The sequence below is a fragment of the Mustela lutreola genome, chromosome 6 (assembly GCF_030435805.1).
Source record: "Mustela lutreola isolate mMusLut2 chromosome 6, mMusLut2.pri, whole genome shotgun sequence".
NCBI lineage: Eukaryota > Metazoa > Chordata > Mammalia > Carnivora > Mustelidae > Mustela > Mustela lutreola.
In genome coordinates, this window is record NC_081295.1 from 92257895 (window position 1) to 92275834 (window position 17940).

The window sequence follows — 17940 nt, forward strand, 5'->3', positions numbered from 1 at the left end:
AAAGTAAATTGAGAAAGCCACAATGAAAAACAGTAGGAAAGTTCTTAAGAACATAAAATTTAAAAAAACAAACCAACAAACAAAAAAACCTGCCATAAGAGCCATCAATTCTACTTCTGGATGTATATCCAAAAGAAATAAAATCTTTGAAAAGATATCTGCACCACAATATATACTGCAGCATTATTTACCATTGTCAAGACACAGAAACCACCCAAATGTGGGTCATGGATAAATGGATAAAGAAAATGTAGTACACATGCACGTGTATGTGTCTGTGTATGTGTAATGGACTACTGGCCACTGAAAAAACTCTTGCAATCCCTGCCCTTTGTAGTAACATAAAATAAACCTTGAAAGCATTATGCTAAGTCAAATAAGTGAGAAAGAGAAGATCTCATTATACGTAGAATCTAAAAACACACCAAACTCACAGAAACAGAGAGTAGACCGGGGGCTGCCAGGGGCTTAGGGGTGGAAGAAATGGGACAATGTGGTTTAGAGTGTATGAATTTCCAAATATATAATGGATCAGTTCTGAGGACCTAATGCACAGCATGATGACTACAGCTAATGAAACTGTACTGTATACATGAAAACTGTTAAGAGTATAGATATTAAATGTTTTCATCATTCATGCCAAAAAATGTTAAATATGTGAGGTGATGGATGTGTTAACTAACGCTAACATGGTCATCATTTCACAATATAAACAGAAAATCGTGTTATCGTACACTTTAAATTTACAAATGTTACATGTTAATTGTATCTCAGTAAACATGGAATAAAAGAATTAAAGCAAAAAACTAGTCTTAAAGAGTTAAAATGCAGGTACCTGGTTGGCTCAGTTGGTTAAGTGGCTGCCCTTGGCTCAGGTTATGATCTCAGGGTCCTGGGACTGAGTCCCACATAGGGCTCCCTGGTTAGCGAGCAGTCTGCTTCTCCTGCTCCCTCTGCTCCCTCCTCCCCCGCTTGTGCTCGCGCGCTCTCTCTCTCTCTCTCAAATAAATAATTTTTTTTTTTTAAGAGTTAAGATGTATAGAGAACTATCAGATGGCAGAAAACACATAGACCTACATATTTTGTCATGGCTACAAATATACAATGCTAAGAAAGGACTAACTTTAAAAACATTTCTCTATTACTCTTTTCATCCGAAGAACTCATTCTAATACATGCCTTGATACGGGAGAAAAAAGCAAGATCTTCCTCTAGTAAGGTGTTTCATTCCATTTTACTTTTAGTGAGATTTGGACAGGGTCAATCTTACAAAGCATAGATCAAAATTATTATCCAAATAACACACAGATTATTACATATATATGTAATAATAAGTCCTAAGCAAATTCTTCTTCATATACTGCAATGACAAAGATCAAATACAAAGGAATAAATGAAATAAATATGTGAAGCCTATAGAAGATAAATGTTAAAACACCCATGAAAGACAGAAAAGTGGTTTTCAAAAAAGGTAAAGACAATTCTCTTTTCTTAGATGGAGTCAACATTCTTAAGATGCAGTTTTCTCTAAATTGATTTATAAATTCATGAAATTTCAATAAAGACACCAAAAAGGTATTTTATGAAGCTAGAAAAATCTAATACTAACATTTATATAAAAAAATAAACATACAGAAATAACCAGGACCACACAGAAAGAAAAATTGGGGAGTCTAGCTGTAACAATCTTTAAAATATACCATTAAAACTTACATAATTTAAAATGTATTATCATTGCATAGAAAAATAAAACATTGGCAATAAATATAAAACCATAAATAGATCCCAAATATACTTATTCAGTATATGATAAAGGAGGCATCTCCAATCATTAGGAAAAGCATAGGCTTTTTAATAAATGATGATGGTATAACTGGGTTGTCATTTGGATAAAGATGAAATTACAACCCAGTTATACACATTCTTCTCTAGTGCACATGGAACATTCTCCAGAATAGATCACATCCTCGGTCCTAAATCAGGACTCAACCGGTATCAAAAGATTGGGATCATTCCCTGCATATTTTCAGACCACAATGCTCTAAAGCTAGAACTCAACCACAAAAGGAAGTTTGGAAAGAACCCAAATACATGGAGACTAAACAGTATCCTTCTAAAGAATGAATGGGTCAACCGGGAAATTAAAGAAGAATTGAAAAAAATCATGGAAACAAATGATAATGAAAATACAACGGTTCAAAATCTGTGGGACACAACAAAGGCAGTCCTGAGAGGCAAATATATAGCGGTACAAGCCTTTCTCAAGAAACAAGAAAGGTCTCAGGTACACAACCTAACCCTACACCTAAAGGAGCTGGAGAAAGAACAAGAAAGAAACCCTAAGCCCAGCAGGAGAAGAGAAATCATAAAGATCAGAGCAGAAATCAATGAAATAGAAACCAAAAAAACAATAGAACAAATCAACGAAACTAGGAGCTGGTTCTTTGAAAGAATTAATAAAATTGATAAACCCCTGGCCCGACTTATCAAAAAGAAAAGAGAAAGGACCCAAATAAATAAAATCATGAATGAAAGAGAAGAGATCACAACTAACACCAAAGAAATACAAACTATTATAAGAACATACTATGAGCAACTCTACGGCAATAAATTTGACAATCTGGAAGAAATGGATGCATTCCTAGAAACATATAAACTACCACAACTGAACCAGGAAGAAATAGAAAGCCTGAACAGACCCATAACCAGTAAGGAGATTGAAACAGTCATTAAAAATCTCCAAACAAACAAAAGCCCAGGGCCAGACGGCTTCCCGGGGGAATTCTACCAAACATTTAAAGAAGAACTAATTCCTATTCTCCTGAAACTGTTCCAAAAAATAGAAATGGAAGGAAAACTTCCAAACTCATTTTATGAAGCCAGCATCACCTTGATCCCAAAACCAGACAAGGATCCCACCAAAAAAGAGAGCTATAGACCGATATCCTTGATGAACACAGATGCGAAAATACTCAACAAAATACTAGCCAATAGGATTCAACAGTACATTAAAAAGATTATTCACCACGACCAAGTGGGATTTATTCCAGGGCTGCAAGGTTGGTTCAACATCCGCAAATCAGTCAATGTGATACAACACATCAATAAAAGAAAGAACAAGAACCATATGATACTCTCAATAGATGCTGAAAAAGCATTTGACAAAGTACAACATCCCTTCCTGATCAAAACTCTTCAAAGTGTAGGGATAGAGGGCACATACCTCAATATCATCAAAGCCATCTATGAAAAACCCACCGCAAATATCATTCTCAATGGAGAAAAACTGAAAGCTTTTCCGCTAAGGTCAGGAACACGGCAGGGATGTCCATTATCACCACTGCTATTCAACATCGTACTAGAGGTCCTAGCCTCAGCAATCAGACAACAAAAGGAAATTAAAGGCATCCAAATTGGCAAAGAAGAAGTCAAATTATCACTCTTCGCAGATGATATGATACTATATGTGGAAAACCCAAAAGACTCCACTCCAAAACTGCTAGAACTTGTACAGGAATTCAGTAAAGTGTCAGGATATAAAATCAATGCACAGAAATCAGTTGCATTTCTCTACACCAACAGCAAGACAGAAGAAAGAGATATTAAGGAGTCAATCCCATTTACAATTGCATCCAAAACCATAAGATACCTAGGAATAAACCTAACCAAAGAGACACAGAATCTATACTCAGAAAACTATAAAGTACTCATGAAAGAAATTGAGGAAGACACAAAGAAATGGAAAAATGTTCCATGCTTCTGGATTGGAAGAATAAATATTGTGAAAATGTCTATGCTACCTAAAGCAATCTACACATTTAATGCAATTCCTATCAAAGTACCATCCATCTTTTTCAAAGAAATGGAACAAATAATGCTAAAATTTATATGGAACCAGAAAAGACCTCGAATAGCCAAAGGGATATTGAAAAAGAAAGCCAACGTTGGTGGCATCACAATTCCGGACTTCAAGCTCTATTACAAAGCTGTCATCATCAAGACAGCATGGTACTGGCACAAAAACAGACACATAGATCAATGGAACAGAATAGAGAGCCCAGAAATAGACCCTCTAATCTATGGTCAACTAATCTTCGACAAAGCAGGAAAGAATGTCCAATGGAAAAAAGACAGCCTCTTCAATAAATGGTGCTGGGAAAATTGGACAGCCACATGCAGAAAAATGAAATTGGACCATTTCCTTACACCACACACAAAAATAGACTCAAAATGGATGAAGGACCTCAATGTACGAAAGGAATCCATCAAAATCCTTGAGGAGAACACGGGCAGCAACCTCTTCGACCTCTGCCGCAGCAACATCTTCCTAGGAACAACGCAAAAGGCAAGGGAAGCAAGGGAAAAAATGAACTACTGGGATTTCATCAAGATCAAAAGCTTTTGCACAGCAAAGGAAACAGTGAACAAAATCAAAAGACAACTGACAGAATGGGAGAAGATATTTGCAAACGACATATCAGATAAAGGACTAGTGTCCAGAATCTATAAAGAACTTAGCAAACTCAACACCCAAAGAACAAATAATCCAATCAAGAAATGGGCAGAGGACATGAACAGACATTTCTGCAAAGAAGACATCCAGATGGCGAACAGACACATGAAAAAGTGCTCCATATCACTCGGCATCAGGGAAATACAAATCAAAACCACAATGAGATATCACCTCACACCAGTCAGAATGGCTAAAATCAACAAGTCAGGAAATGACAGATGCTGGCGAGGATGCGGAGAAAGGGGAACCCTCCTACACTGTTGGTGGGAATGCAAGCTGGTGCAGCCACTCTGGAAAACAGAATGGAGGTTCCTCAAAATGTTGAAAATAGAACTGCCCTATGACCCAGCAATTGCACTATTGGGTATTTACCCTAAAGATACAAATGTAGTGATCCAAAGGGGCACATGCACCCGAATGTTTATAGCAGCAATGTCCACAATAGCCAAACTATGGAAAGAACCTAGATGTCCATCAACAGATGAATGGATCAAGAAGATGTGGTATATATACACAATGGAATACTATGCAGCCATCAAAAGAAATGAAATCTTGCCATTTGCAACAACATGGATGGAACTAGAGCGTATCATGCTTAGCGAAATAAGTCAAGCAGAGAAAGACAACTATCATATGATCTCCCTGATATGAGGAAGTGGTGATGCAACATGGGGGCTTAAGTGGGTAGGAGAAGAATAAATGAAACAAGATGGGATTGGGAGGGAGACAAACCATAAGTGACTCTTAATCTCACAAAACAAACTGAGGGTTTCCGGGGGGAGGGGGTTTGGGAGAAGGGGGTGGGATTATGGACATTGGGGAGGGTATGTGATTTGGTGAGTGCTGTGAAGTGTGTAAACCTGGTGATTCACAGACCTGTACCCCTGGGGATAAAAAAAATTTTTTATAAAAAATAAAAAATTAAAATAAAATAAAATGTTTAAAAAGGAAAAAAAAATAAAGATAGGAGTCTGACCACAAAAAAAAAAAAAAAAAAGATAAAATTAGATCCACATCTCACATGATAACAAGAGTAAACTGCAAAAGGATTAAGGAAACCATACAAGTCTCAGAAGGCAACATGGGTGAATTCCTCTTTAAATTTGGTATAAAGTAAGTCTTTCTAACTGTGTTTCAAAATTCTAAGACAATAAAAGGTTGATATATTTGGCTTTGTTGAAATTAAAATATTTGTATGCCTTAAAAAATCATAAAAACAAAGTCAAGAGGTAACATACACACTGAAAGAATAAATTTGTATCATATACTACATGGATTGATATCTTTAATATATATGGGACATAGGATCAACACCCTAATGGACAAATGGGAAAAGGACATGACAACGTAACTAATGGCCAACATTATAACAACTTAAGCAATACAAATAAATAATGATATAACTGCTGAATGATCTTAAGATTAAATTTAAATATACATTAGTACATACAAATACATATTAAAAATTGAATAAATAAATGGTGATAAAGGATAGATACTCCTTTAAGAATAATTGCAATTAAAAAATATTAAAAGGAAAGAAGAAAATAGAAAACCACTATTAGGCAAATACCAACAGTCATAACGGTCTCAGACAAGATGCAATGATGAATGGTAAAATAAATAGGCAAAAATTTTTAGAGAAGGAAAATATTTGCAGAGTCACAAAATACCTCCCCCTCATAAAATACTCCCCCAAGATATTTATTACAAAATGAAAAAACTTGTAATTTCATTATAGTAAAAAAATTCAGCATATATTCAACCTTAACTAATTTATCAAGGTTAAAATCATAAATAAAATATCAAGAACATGACCATGTTGATGTGACACACTGAAAAGGACCCATCACTTCCACAGTGTTCTTGGCAAAAATGTAGAGCCATGTTCTAATCATAAGAAAACATCAGACTGAAAAAAGAAGAATGTCTTATAAAACAACACTCTGGCATGTTTAAAAAGGTGTCAAGGCCATAAAACAAGGAAAGATGGAGGAAGTATCCTAGGAAAGGGCTGACTACAAAGACAAGGGAGCTAACTACATGTGTTACCCCAGACTGGATCCTGAGACAGGAAAGGAATATTAAAAAGAAAGCTGATGGAAACTGAATAAGGTCAGTAATTTCTTTAAAAATATTATACCAACATTGTTGCCTGTTTTTGATAATTGTACTGTGGTTACATAAGATGTTAACAGAGGAAGATGAAAGGTATCTGAGAATTCTATGTACTATTTGTGCAGTTCTTTTATAAGTCTAAAGTGCAATACAGGAAAGTTTTGAAAAGCGTTTTACAAAAACTGTCCTAATCGTGACAGAAAGCAATTCAGTGTTACCAGAGGGTCAGGGAAGCAGGGAAAGGACTAAATACCCAGGGGCACAAGAGAACTGTTTTGGATGTTGAAAATATTCTATATCACAATTGTGTTCATAGTCACAGGACAGTATTCAGTTGCTGAAACTCACTGAATTGCGTACTTACAGTGGTAAAATTTTGTTTTATGTAAATTACACCTCAATCCACCAGACAAAATAAAAAATTTCGCATATAAATGCAATCTTTAAAAACACGTGTTGGGTTGCAATTGCAATATAAGCAGAATGGAGAAACATCAAATAAGATTATACATGCTCTTACCAGATTAATTAACTGCGTGTGTACCACATCTTCTACCAAAAGTGCCGTTTCATGAAGAGGCCTCCTAGCATCACCTAAAGAAAACCTGTCAAAAAAAAAAAATTAAGCATACCAATATTAAAGACTGTAAAACTAAGAAAGGCAAAAAGTGAAAGATATTGATTATCATAATCTGTTAATAAAGTACAGATTTTTCTCTCAAATAACGGAGTGGATGTACAATTCTCTATGGACAAAGAATTACATCTTTCCCAAACAAGCTACAACTTCCAAAGAGAATACAGTGTTAGCTATGCTATTTCTTGATCTCTGTAGTCATTTTTAAGGGCACTTACTCTTTTAAATGGAAAATATTAACAACTACCTCATAATATTGGCCACTAGAAAACCATGTTACTGTATCTAAAGTACTAATAAAGTAACATACTAATAGCCATTTTGAAAATTATAAAAGCAAACAATGTAATTAAACCAGTAATGTAATTAAAATGAAAAGCTTCTTAGAAAAATGTATATAAATGCCATAATTTATCATTTCTAATTATATACAAGCAGAATGTCAAGAATGGATTATTGATCTTAAAAGTGCTTTTCTCAAGTTTCATATGTAGACCAGATGTGCAGAGAATCCTTTCCTGGTAAATGACATTTGAAAATGCACAATACTATATTAACAAATTAGTTTGCTTTAATCAGTTTGCTTTAACCAGTAGTGTGGGGGATAAAACAGAAGGCTGATAAGATGAGAAAATCGGTTTCCCTGGATACGAGAGCCCTGGAACCAAAATTTATTCTGAAGGCATCTAATTATTCATAGTAGTCAATAATCTGGATTTTGTCAAGTGTTGTATTCAAGATATAGCAAAGAACGCTGGGACCACAAACAAGGCAGAAAATCAGTCTGAGGAACCAAATGCACAGTGATATCTGGTATGTGTGAAAGCACTTTGCCTTTCTTGCCTGAGGCTACAGGTGAAAGAACAAAAAATGTAATGCTGGTCTGAGGACAGACAAATAGAACAGAATAGAGAGGACAGAAATAAAACTTTACATTATGTACAACCGATTTTTGATAAGGGAACAACCAAGCTGTAAGAGATAGTCTTTTCAACAACTGATGCAGGGAAACAAGATATCCACATGCAAAAGAATGAAGTTGGATTCTAACCTTGTACCATATATGAAAATAAACTGAAAACAGATCAAAGACCTAAATTAAAAAGCTAAATTATAAAACTCTTAAAATAAAACTGGGAAATCTTCATGACCTTGGATTTGGCAAAGGTTCCTTAACTAGGACACCAAAATAACAGACAACAAAAGAAAATATAAATAAATTGGAATTCATCACAATTACAAACCTTTTATACATCAAAGGACAAGACGGTGAAAAGACAATCCACATAATAGGAAAATATTTGAAAATCATAGATGAATAACCAGAATATATTTATAAAACTCTTATAACACAACAATAAAGAAAACAATCCCAATTTTAAAATGGGTAGTAGACTTGAACAGATACGTCTCCAATGAAAATATACAAATAGCCAACAGCAAATGAAAAGATCCTCATATAATCAGTCATTAGAGAAATGCAAATCAAAACCACATTGAGTTGCTACTTCAAACCCAGAAGAATGGCTATTACCAACAAAATGGAAAATACTAGCTAGGATACAGAGAAACTGGAAACACTGTACATTGCTGGAGAAAATGCAAAATGGTACAGCCACAGTGGAAAATAGTTGGGTGGTTCTGGAAAATGGTAAACACAGAATGAGTTTTTGACCTAGCAATTCCACTCCTGAGTATATACCTCCAAATTAAAATTGAAAACAAGGATTCAAACAGGTATGTATACACCAATGATCATAGTAGCTACATTATTCAGAATTGTCAAAAGGTAGAAATAACCAAAATCTCCATTAACCAATGAACAAATAAAATATATACATACAATGGAGTATTATTCAGCAATAAAAAGGAAAGAGGTTCTGATACATATTCCTGTATGAATGAACTTTAAAAACAGTATGCTAACTAAAATAGACAAAAGTGACAGCTGTTATATGCTGCGACTTCTATGACTTATCTGGAATAAGAAAATTTGTAGAGATAGAAAGTAGACTAGAGGAACACAAAGGGATTGGAGAGTTTTTGCTTAATGTGTAGAGAGTTTGCCTGGGATGAAAGAACTTCTAAATAATAAACAGTGATGATGACAGCACATTTTGAATGTATTTAATGTCAGAGAACTATAGGGTTAAAAGTAAGTAAAGAGGTAAATTTTAAGTTATATATGTTTTACCACAATAATTGATACGGATGAAAAAAATTAACCAGACTAGATTCAGCTATAAAGATAATTAGGATTCAGAACAGCGTATCTTAGGAAATTACCCATAACACATCGTGGGTAATAACAAAATACCACGATCAATGTTGTGCCAAATATGATGATACTGTGGTGAAATGGATAAATTTCTAAAAGAAAAATACAAATGGTCAAAGCTGACTCAAGAAGAAATAAAAAACCTGAATAGTTTTATAAATTTTAAAGAAATTAAATCAGTAGTAAAAAATCAAAACCAAAGCAAACAAAAACAAACCACCTTACCTCATCTGTAATTTTGTACCCAACATGCAAAGAATATTTTATTCTAATTTGATACAACTTTTAAAAAGAATACAAAAAGATAGATACTCCCTAATTCATATATTTAGGCTAGTATAACCTGGGTTTCAGAAGCAAAAAAGCAAGAAAGAAAGTAAAATTACACATATATTTTACTCATGTACATAAACAGAAAAAAATCATAATTAAAGGGCTTGAATAAAACAAAAGGTAGAATGAGGGAGAATTTATTTTCCCTCCTACTCTGCACCTATGACCTCTCGGGAGCTCTTCATGATTAATTAACAGAAAAAGAGAAGACTCAGGCCCTGGTTTACATACCATCTGCATGATATGCAGGCACCACCCAAAAGTTAACAGCCTGGAGCACTTCAGTCCCCTTCTGGAACATCACTTAAAGATAGCAGCGAAGGGAAATTCTCCCAATGGGAAGAACTCCCAATGGGAAGAATAGAACCCTGTCATCATTCAATGGGGCTCATGAACAAAGTGGTCATGGTGGGAGGGATGGAGGATATGCAGTACCCAATGATATGGACTTCCACTAATCAATGCCATCATTGTTATAGCCCCTGCTGAGTGCCCATCTGTCAACAGCAAAGATCAACACTGAGTTTCTGAAATTGCTCCATTCCCCAGGGTGATTAGCTATCCTCCTTGCAACAAGCTGATTACATTAAGACCACTCCCATCCTGAAAATGAAAGGGTATGATTCTTACTAGAATAGACATTTACTCTGGATATGGATTTGCTGTCCCCACATGCAATGCCACTGCCGAAACTACTATCTGTGGACTTACAAAATGCCTATTTGGTGTCATGGTACTCCATACAGCAATGTTTGTGATCAAAAAACACTTTTCAGCAAAGGATGTGGTGTACTGGGTCTATGCTCAAAGAATTCATGAGCACTAGTCTTAACGTGTTCCCCACCATTATGAAGTAGCTGGTTTGACAGAATGGTGGGAATGGCTTTTGAAAATCCAGTTACAATGCCAACTAGGTGGAAATACCTTGTAGAATTGGGACAAAGTTTTCCAGAACACTTACACATCCTGTGAATCAACATCCAGTATATGTGCTGTTTCTCCCACAAATAGGATTCACAAATCCAGAAATCAAGGAGTGGAACAGTAGCAGCAGCATACATTATTATCTGAAAGACCCACCAGCAAAATTTTTGCTTCCAGTTCCCATGACCTTATGATTTGCTGGCCTTGAAGTCTTTTCCAGAGGGAGGAATCCTTTCACATTTATTCCACTGACACAACAATTATTCCATTGAAATGAAACTTTAAGACTGTAGCTCAGTCACTTTGGATTCTTCATGCTTCTGAGTCAACAAGCAAAGAGGGAATTACTGTGCTAGCTGGGATGAGTGATGTTGACTACCAAGTGGGGACTGGACTGGTTTGCCACAGTGGAGGTAAGGAAGAGTATGTCTGGAATACAGGAGATCTCTGAGGAGATCTCTTAGTATTACCATGCCCTGTTATTAAAACCAATGGAAAATTACAACAGCCCAAACCAGGAAAGGCTATTAATGACCCAGATCCTTCAGGAATGAAGGTTTGGGTCATTCCACCAAGTGAGAAGCCACAACCAGCTGAGGTGCTTGCTGAAGGCAAAAAAAATACAGAATGGGTAGTAGAAAAGAGTAGTTACGTATACCACCTAGTCACATTACAAGTAATAAAAACAAGGACTGCAATCATTATTTCCTCATTTTGTTATAAAAACGTGTGTGTTTGTGTGTGTGACTACTGGGCAAATATTATTGTTTCCTTCCTTTCCTTTTTCCCTTATCATATAACATAAAATGTACTGGATTAATAACATAATATTTAAATATTATTAATTTTACATCATAGTAAATGTAAAAACTTAAATTTAAGTTTAAATTTAAGAATTAATCTCATCTTCTGGGAAATGTGTTAACATATTTTCAGTTGTACAGTGGATAACTGTATCAAGTTTGGCAAAATTATGACCTCGTTATTGTCTTTATTTGGAGATCAAGAATAGTTTAAGGAGGGGTGCCTGGGTGGCTCAGTGGGTTAAAGCCTCTGCCTTCAGCTCAGGTCGTGATCCCAGGGTCCTGGGATCGAGCCCCATGTCGGGCTCTCTGCTCCGCTGGGAGCCTGCTTCCTCCTCTCTCTCTGCCTGCCTCTCTGCCTACTTGTGATTTCTCTCTGTCAAATAAATAAAATCTTAAAAAAAAAAAAAAAAAGAATAGTTTAAGGAGATGTATATGAGTGTCAAGGTGACATGGGGTAATGCTTAATTTTATATCTTAACCTGACTGGGCTAAGAGTACCTAAATATTTGGTTAAACATTTATCTGGACATGTCTGTGAAAGTATTTCTGAAGGAGATTAGTTGCTTGAGGCAAACTGCCCTCTCCAACATGGGTGGGCTTCATCCAATCTGTTGAAGGCCTGAAAAGAACAAAAGGCAGAGTAAGGGAGAAACACTCCCTCTGCCTATCTTCAAATTGGACCATCAGTCTTCCACTGTCTTTGAACTCAGACTGGGACTTATACCATCAGCTCTTTGCTTCTCAGGTTTTCATACTGTTTGTTCCTCTGCTCCATTTTGGTTTTTGAATTTCACAATGTACATCTTTTTACTTTAGGTATTATTAACAAATTATTATGGTGAGTCACTATTTCTACTACTTTTGTCTTTTAGCCTTCGTACTAGATGTATGAATGATTTACTTACCACCACTGAAACATTTGAGTACTATAAATTTAACTGGTGGAATTTGTACTTTTGTATGTTTTCCAGTTACTAATTATTATTCTTTCATTTCTACTTGAAGGAGTCTCTTGAACATTTCTTTCAAAGCTAGTCTAATGGTCATGAACTCCTTCAACTCTTGCTTCTCTGGAAAACTCTATTTCTCCTGCAGTTCCTAAGGTCAATGTTGCCAGGTCAACTATTCTTGGTTGCCAAATGCTTTCTTTTAGCACTTTGATTATATCATGCCACTTCCTTTGGGTCTGCAAAGTTTCTGTGAAAAAAATTTGCTAACAGCCTTGTGGGGGTTCCTTCATATATAACAAGTTGATCTGTGGGTTTTAAGATTCTTCCTTTGTCTTTAACCATTGACAATTTAATTATAATGTGTCTCAGTTTGGGTTTCTGGATTCATCTGATTAGGAATTCTGTGGGCATCCTGAATCTGAATATCTGTTTCTTTCCCTTGGTTATAAAATTTTTCAGCCATTATTTCTTCAAATAAGCTTTTTACCCCCTTTCTCTCTCTCTTCTCCTCTGGTACCCTTATAATACAAATATTGGCCTGATTGATGGCATCTTCAGTTAAAGTATCTTTATTCTTTTTTACTCTTTTTTCTTTTTGCCCTCTGATTAGATGAATTCCACTGCTCTGTCTTCAAGTTCACTGATCCTTTCTTAGGGTTCATCTAGTCTGCTATTAAACACCTCTACTGAAATTTTCAGTTCAGTTATTATATTCTTTAACTCTATGATCTCTGCTTTGAATTTTTTAATATTTTCTATCTCTTTGTTAAAATTCTCATTTTATTAATGCATTGTCCTCTTGATTTCAGTGAGCACCTTTATGACCATTATTTTGAATTCTTTATCAGGTAAATCACTTATCTCAGATTCTTGGATTTTATCTTATAATTTTGGTTAGAACATTTCTTTCTCTTTCTCCATTTCCCTTCATTCTCTGTTTTGATTTCTATGCATTAGATAAAATAGCCACCTCTCCCAGTCTGGACAGAATAATCTTCTGTAGGGAATGAACCTTATTATTCAGCTCTAGTTCTTGACTGTCTCCTAAAATATAACCTTCTTCGTTCTTAGAGACTCCTAGTCACTTAGGTAGGCCAAGAACTATCAGTGTCCCATAAAAGAAGATCTCAGTCAGCACACTGATTTAGGCTGATTGGAAGCTGGACCCCGAGGCCATATATTTTAAAGTATTCAAAGAGGCTTCCCTTAGGAAATGACTAGTAGATGCATGTTTCTCTCTGTTCCCTCTGTGCTGAACCCTGGGGTGATAGCTGGTTGAGAAGTATTTCCTTGCTTGCTAAGGTCCCATGGAAACGGCAACTCAAGATTTGTTGGCCACCACTGCCAGATCAAGAGATGCCTCCCTTAGGCAACAGCCACAAAATCCAAGTCACCAAATGTGTGCAAGAGCTCTTTGCAGGTTGATACTCTTGAATTAGATCTGGCCAGAGGGAGAATGCAGAGAGCTCCCCAGTATGTGGGGAGGTTCACAACCAGCCCCTAGATATGTACCAAATTAGAAACCTGACCCTTAATCAGTAGTTTTTGAGATATGCAAATAAGGCCTCTTTCCAGGAAAGATGAGAAATGGGCATTTCTAACTGCTGTCTCTGTGCTGACCCTTGGGGGAAAAAGTCAGTTAAAAACTTTATTTTGGGGGACCCAGAAATGCAAGCCCCAATGGCTGTCACAGCCAGCATGTCCTTTAGATGGCAGTCCCTATTGTGGTAATTATTTCACAATACATGTAAATACAACCTTAAACTTGTACAGTGATGTATGTCAATTATTTCTCAATAAAAATGGGGAACAAAACCTGCAGCCTGAAGATCAGGCTTCTCATTTAGCACATGCCTGCAGTATTCCCTCTGCCCCACTGTGGTTCACCAGTATCTCCATGAAAGGAGCATAAGCACATATCTAATCATCCAGCTTTTGTGACTGCCATCTAGAGGACACACATGCAAAAAAACCAACCCAAAGAGGTCTGCACCAAGACACAAGGTAAATAAGATGGCCGAAAGTAGTGATAAAGGAAGAATTTTAAAAGCAGCAAGAGAAAGGAAAGAAGTGACATACAAGGGAAACCCCATAAGGTTATCAGCAGGTTTTTCAGCAAAAACTTTGCAAGGCAGAAGGGAGGAGCATGATAAATTCCAAGGGCTAAAAGGAAACAATCTACAGCTAAGAATACTCTATCCAGCAAGGCTTTCATTCAGAATAGAAGGAGAGATAGAGGTTCCCAGAAAAACAAAAGTTAAAAGCAAACTAGCCATGCCCCTGTCACACATGCCATCAGCCTATGGGTCCCAAATTCACAGTCCAGCTGCCCTCCTGCCCTAGTGAGCATGCAAGGCCTGTCACCTGCTCAATGCCAAGTCAACATGCCTTCACTTCAGATTGATGAGAACTCAAACTGACACTCTTTCCCTCAAATTCCACCCCTTGAGCTCATTTGTGCACAAAAATGGGCACAATTATAATAGCAGAATGAAGCAACCCAGTGACACTAATTCTACGGAATATATAATGGAGAAAATAAGTATGCTAGGCTGAGAACATTTCCAACAAGCACATCAAAGGACAATACATACAGCATGCTTCTGGTTCCTAAAAGAAACAAACCCAGGAAAAATAAAATGAGGCAAAATCGGAGAGGGAGAAAACCATAAGAGACTCTTAATCCAGGAAACAAACTGAGGGTTGCTGGAGGAGAGGTGGGTGGGGGATGGGGTAACTGAGTGATGGGCATTAAGGAGGGCACATGATGGAATAAGCACTGGGTGTTATATGCAACTGATTAATCACTAAACTCTACCTCTGCAAAAAGTAATACACTGTTAATTAATTGAATTTAAACTTAAAAAAATGGAAACCTCTCCCCAAAAGAATGCAAATAGTCACCTTTCTAGGAAAGGCTGGGAGAAAGGCCTTTCTGTCTGCTGCCACTGAGCTGAGCCCTGGAGGAAGAGCCAAGGTGAGTCCTTGGGAGTCCTGGCAATCCTGTTATGAACTGTTCCTTTTTTGCTATCATCTTGTGGACAAAACCCCACTGGTTTTCAGAGTTAGTTGCTATGGGAGCCCATCCTTCAGGTGGAAGTATTAAAACTTGGGGCACTGGATACTGGATCCAAATCTTTTGCTCCTCAGGGACAAGCTGGTTCTGAATTCCTACCTAATTATGTGTCACAGTGCCAAGACGTGGTTTATAGCTAGTATGTCTCACCCATTCCTTCCTGTTTAAAATAGATTTTTTTAAAAAAATCTCATTTGCTTAGCATACGGGAGTTGCTCAGCTGGTTTCTGAATTTTGTTCAATGGGAATTTTTGTGTGTATAGTTGCAGATTTGGAGTGTTCATGGAAGGAGGTAAGTTCAAGAGGCTCCTATGCCACCACCCTAGACTGGAGTCTTGGAATTCTTAGGCTTTCTACTGACACTAAAATTTATACCACTTGTTTTCCTGGATCTCATGCCTCTGGATTCAGATTGTAACTGACATCATCAGCTCTCCTGCTCCTTGGACTAGAAATGCCATTGGCACTCCTTTGTCTCCAGCTTGGTGACTACAGATCTTAGGACTTCTAGCTGCCATAAGTGTACAGCAAATTCATTCTAATAAATCACTTTAATACACATATATACAAACACACATGTACGAACCCTACTGTTTCTGTTTCTCTGCAAACAGGAAAATATGCCCAGGAAAACAAGAGTGGAACACATATCTACTAATGATAATAATTAACTAAAATATGAGAAGAAAAAAATTATCTGATCATCTCAACATATACAGGAAAATCACTCAACAACTATTCATGATGAAAATTTTAGCAAACTTGGACTAAAAGGCATTTTTTTTTCATCTGATTAAGACAATCTACCAAAAACTATATAGGAAACTCATATACTCAGACACATTCATACTCTTTGAAATTCATACCAGTATCAGGACTCCTACTACCCTACTTTCATACAGGTATCACATGCTTCTCAAAGGTTTACATTACACCATTTTGCTTATACAAAAGATCTATATTAGTACCTTTTTTTTTTTTTTTTTTTTTTTTTGCTAATTTAGAGAAATCCAAAGAAGAAATTTGAGTTTATGACAAAGCAAAATTCATGTTCAGCATCTGGTTTGCAATAGACTGTTATAAATGCAGGCCACATCCCAAACAGTGAGAGTTACACCATGAAGTTCCTTTCCCAGAGACTATACTCAGCATCTCAGCATCAGGCTGCCATAGATTGGAACTGTGTCTACGAGCATATGTTCTTTATCTCGACTTATTTTGTATATTCACTAGTAAGATGTATTCAAAGGTATTAGAAAAGCCTAAGTGAGATTATTTTTTCAGGTCTGGGAAAACTTAAAAAGTCTTCCATATAAGTTAATGGTAATTATGTCTTACTTTACACCATTTTGGCTTAGAAAGGTTTCAAAGGAACACTCTACTTTTGGATTGGGGGGTTGAGGGGAACTTATAATATTTAAGACTGTAGCCAGAATATTAAGAGAAGAAAACGTTTAAACTACATAAAGATTTAAAAAAGAATAAACGAAAGCACTCTTATTTACATATAATCTGGGTATCTACACAGAAAATAAAAAAATAATTGGAAAACAAACTATTTGATTGAATAAAGTAAGTTATTGGTATGTTTTTCAAATACAAGATCAATTCACAAATATCATCATCAACACAAAGGCAGAATAAACTCATTAAAACAGACAGCAGAGTGGTGTTTATAGGAGTCAAGGGTGAGGGAAATGGGGAGATGTTGCTTAATGGGTACAAACTTATATAAGCTGAGTAAGTTCTAAGGACGTAACATACACCATGGTGATTATAGTTAATAATATTATATTTTACACTCCAAAGTTGCTAAGAGTAATTTTTAAATGTTCTCACTGCATAAAAGCAATGGTTATTATGTGACGGAATGAAGGTGTTAGCTAAAGCTATGTAACCATTTTGCAATTATTTGCATATCAAATCAACATGTTCTGTCCCTCAAACTTACTCAATATTATATGTCAATTATATCTCAATAAAGCATTTTTTTTCAAAATGCAAAGACAGGAAATGCAGTTAAAAAGAAATATAAATTGGTTCTAAACTTTTTATCAAAGAGCTAAGAGCCAAGAATAGTCAAGACACTTTTGAAGTAGAAGGATATGTCCTACCAGACTCATTATAAAGATATAGAATTAAGACAGTGTGTAACTAGTACAAGGACAAACAATAAACCAACAAAAACAGAAAGGAAGTAAAAAGCCCACATTAGAAAGTAAGCTCCACAGAGGCAAAAATCTTGTTTTCATTGATATATATTCAGTAATTAATTCTTTGAAATGCTGAACATTATTTATTATTT

At 36.0% G+C, this 17940-nt stretch overlaps 1 protein-coding gene across 6 annotated transcripts in view; it reads right to left on the bottom strand.

Moving 5' to 3' along the window:
• SUPT3H (SPT3 homolog, SAGA and STAGA complex component) overlaps positions 1-17940 on the bottom strand; it is a 574885-nt gene that overhangs the window by 293525 nt on the left and 263420 nt on the right. For all 6 annotated transcript variants that reach the window (XM_059178140.1, XM_059178143.1, XM_059178142.1 and 3 more), the window contains exon 3: positions 7152-7236. In XM_059178140.1, the coding sequence (XP_059034123.1) occupies positions 7152-7236 (85 nt within the window). The remainder of the gene's footprint in view (positions 1-7151; positions 7237-17940) is intronic.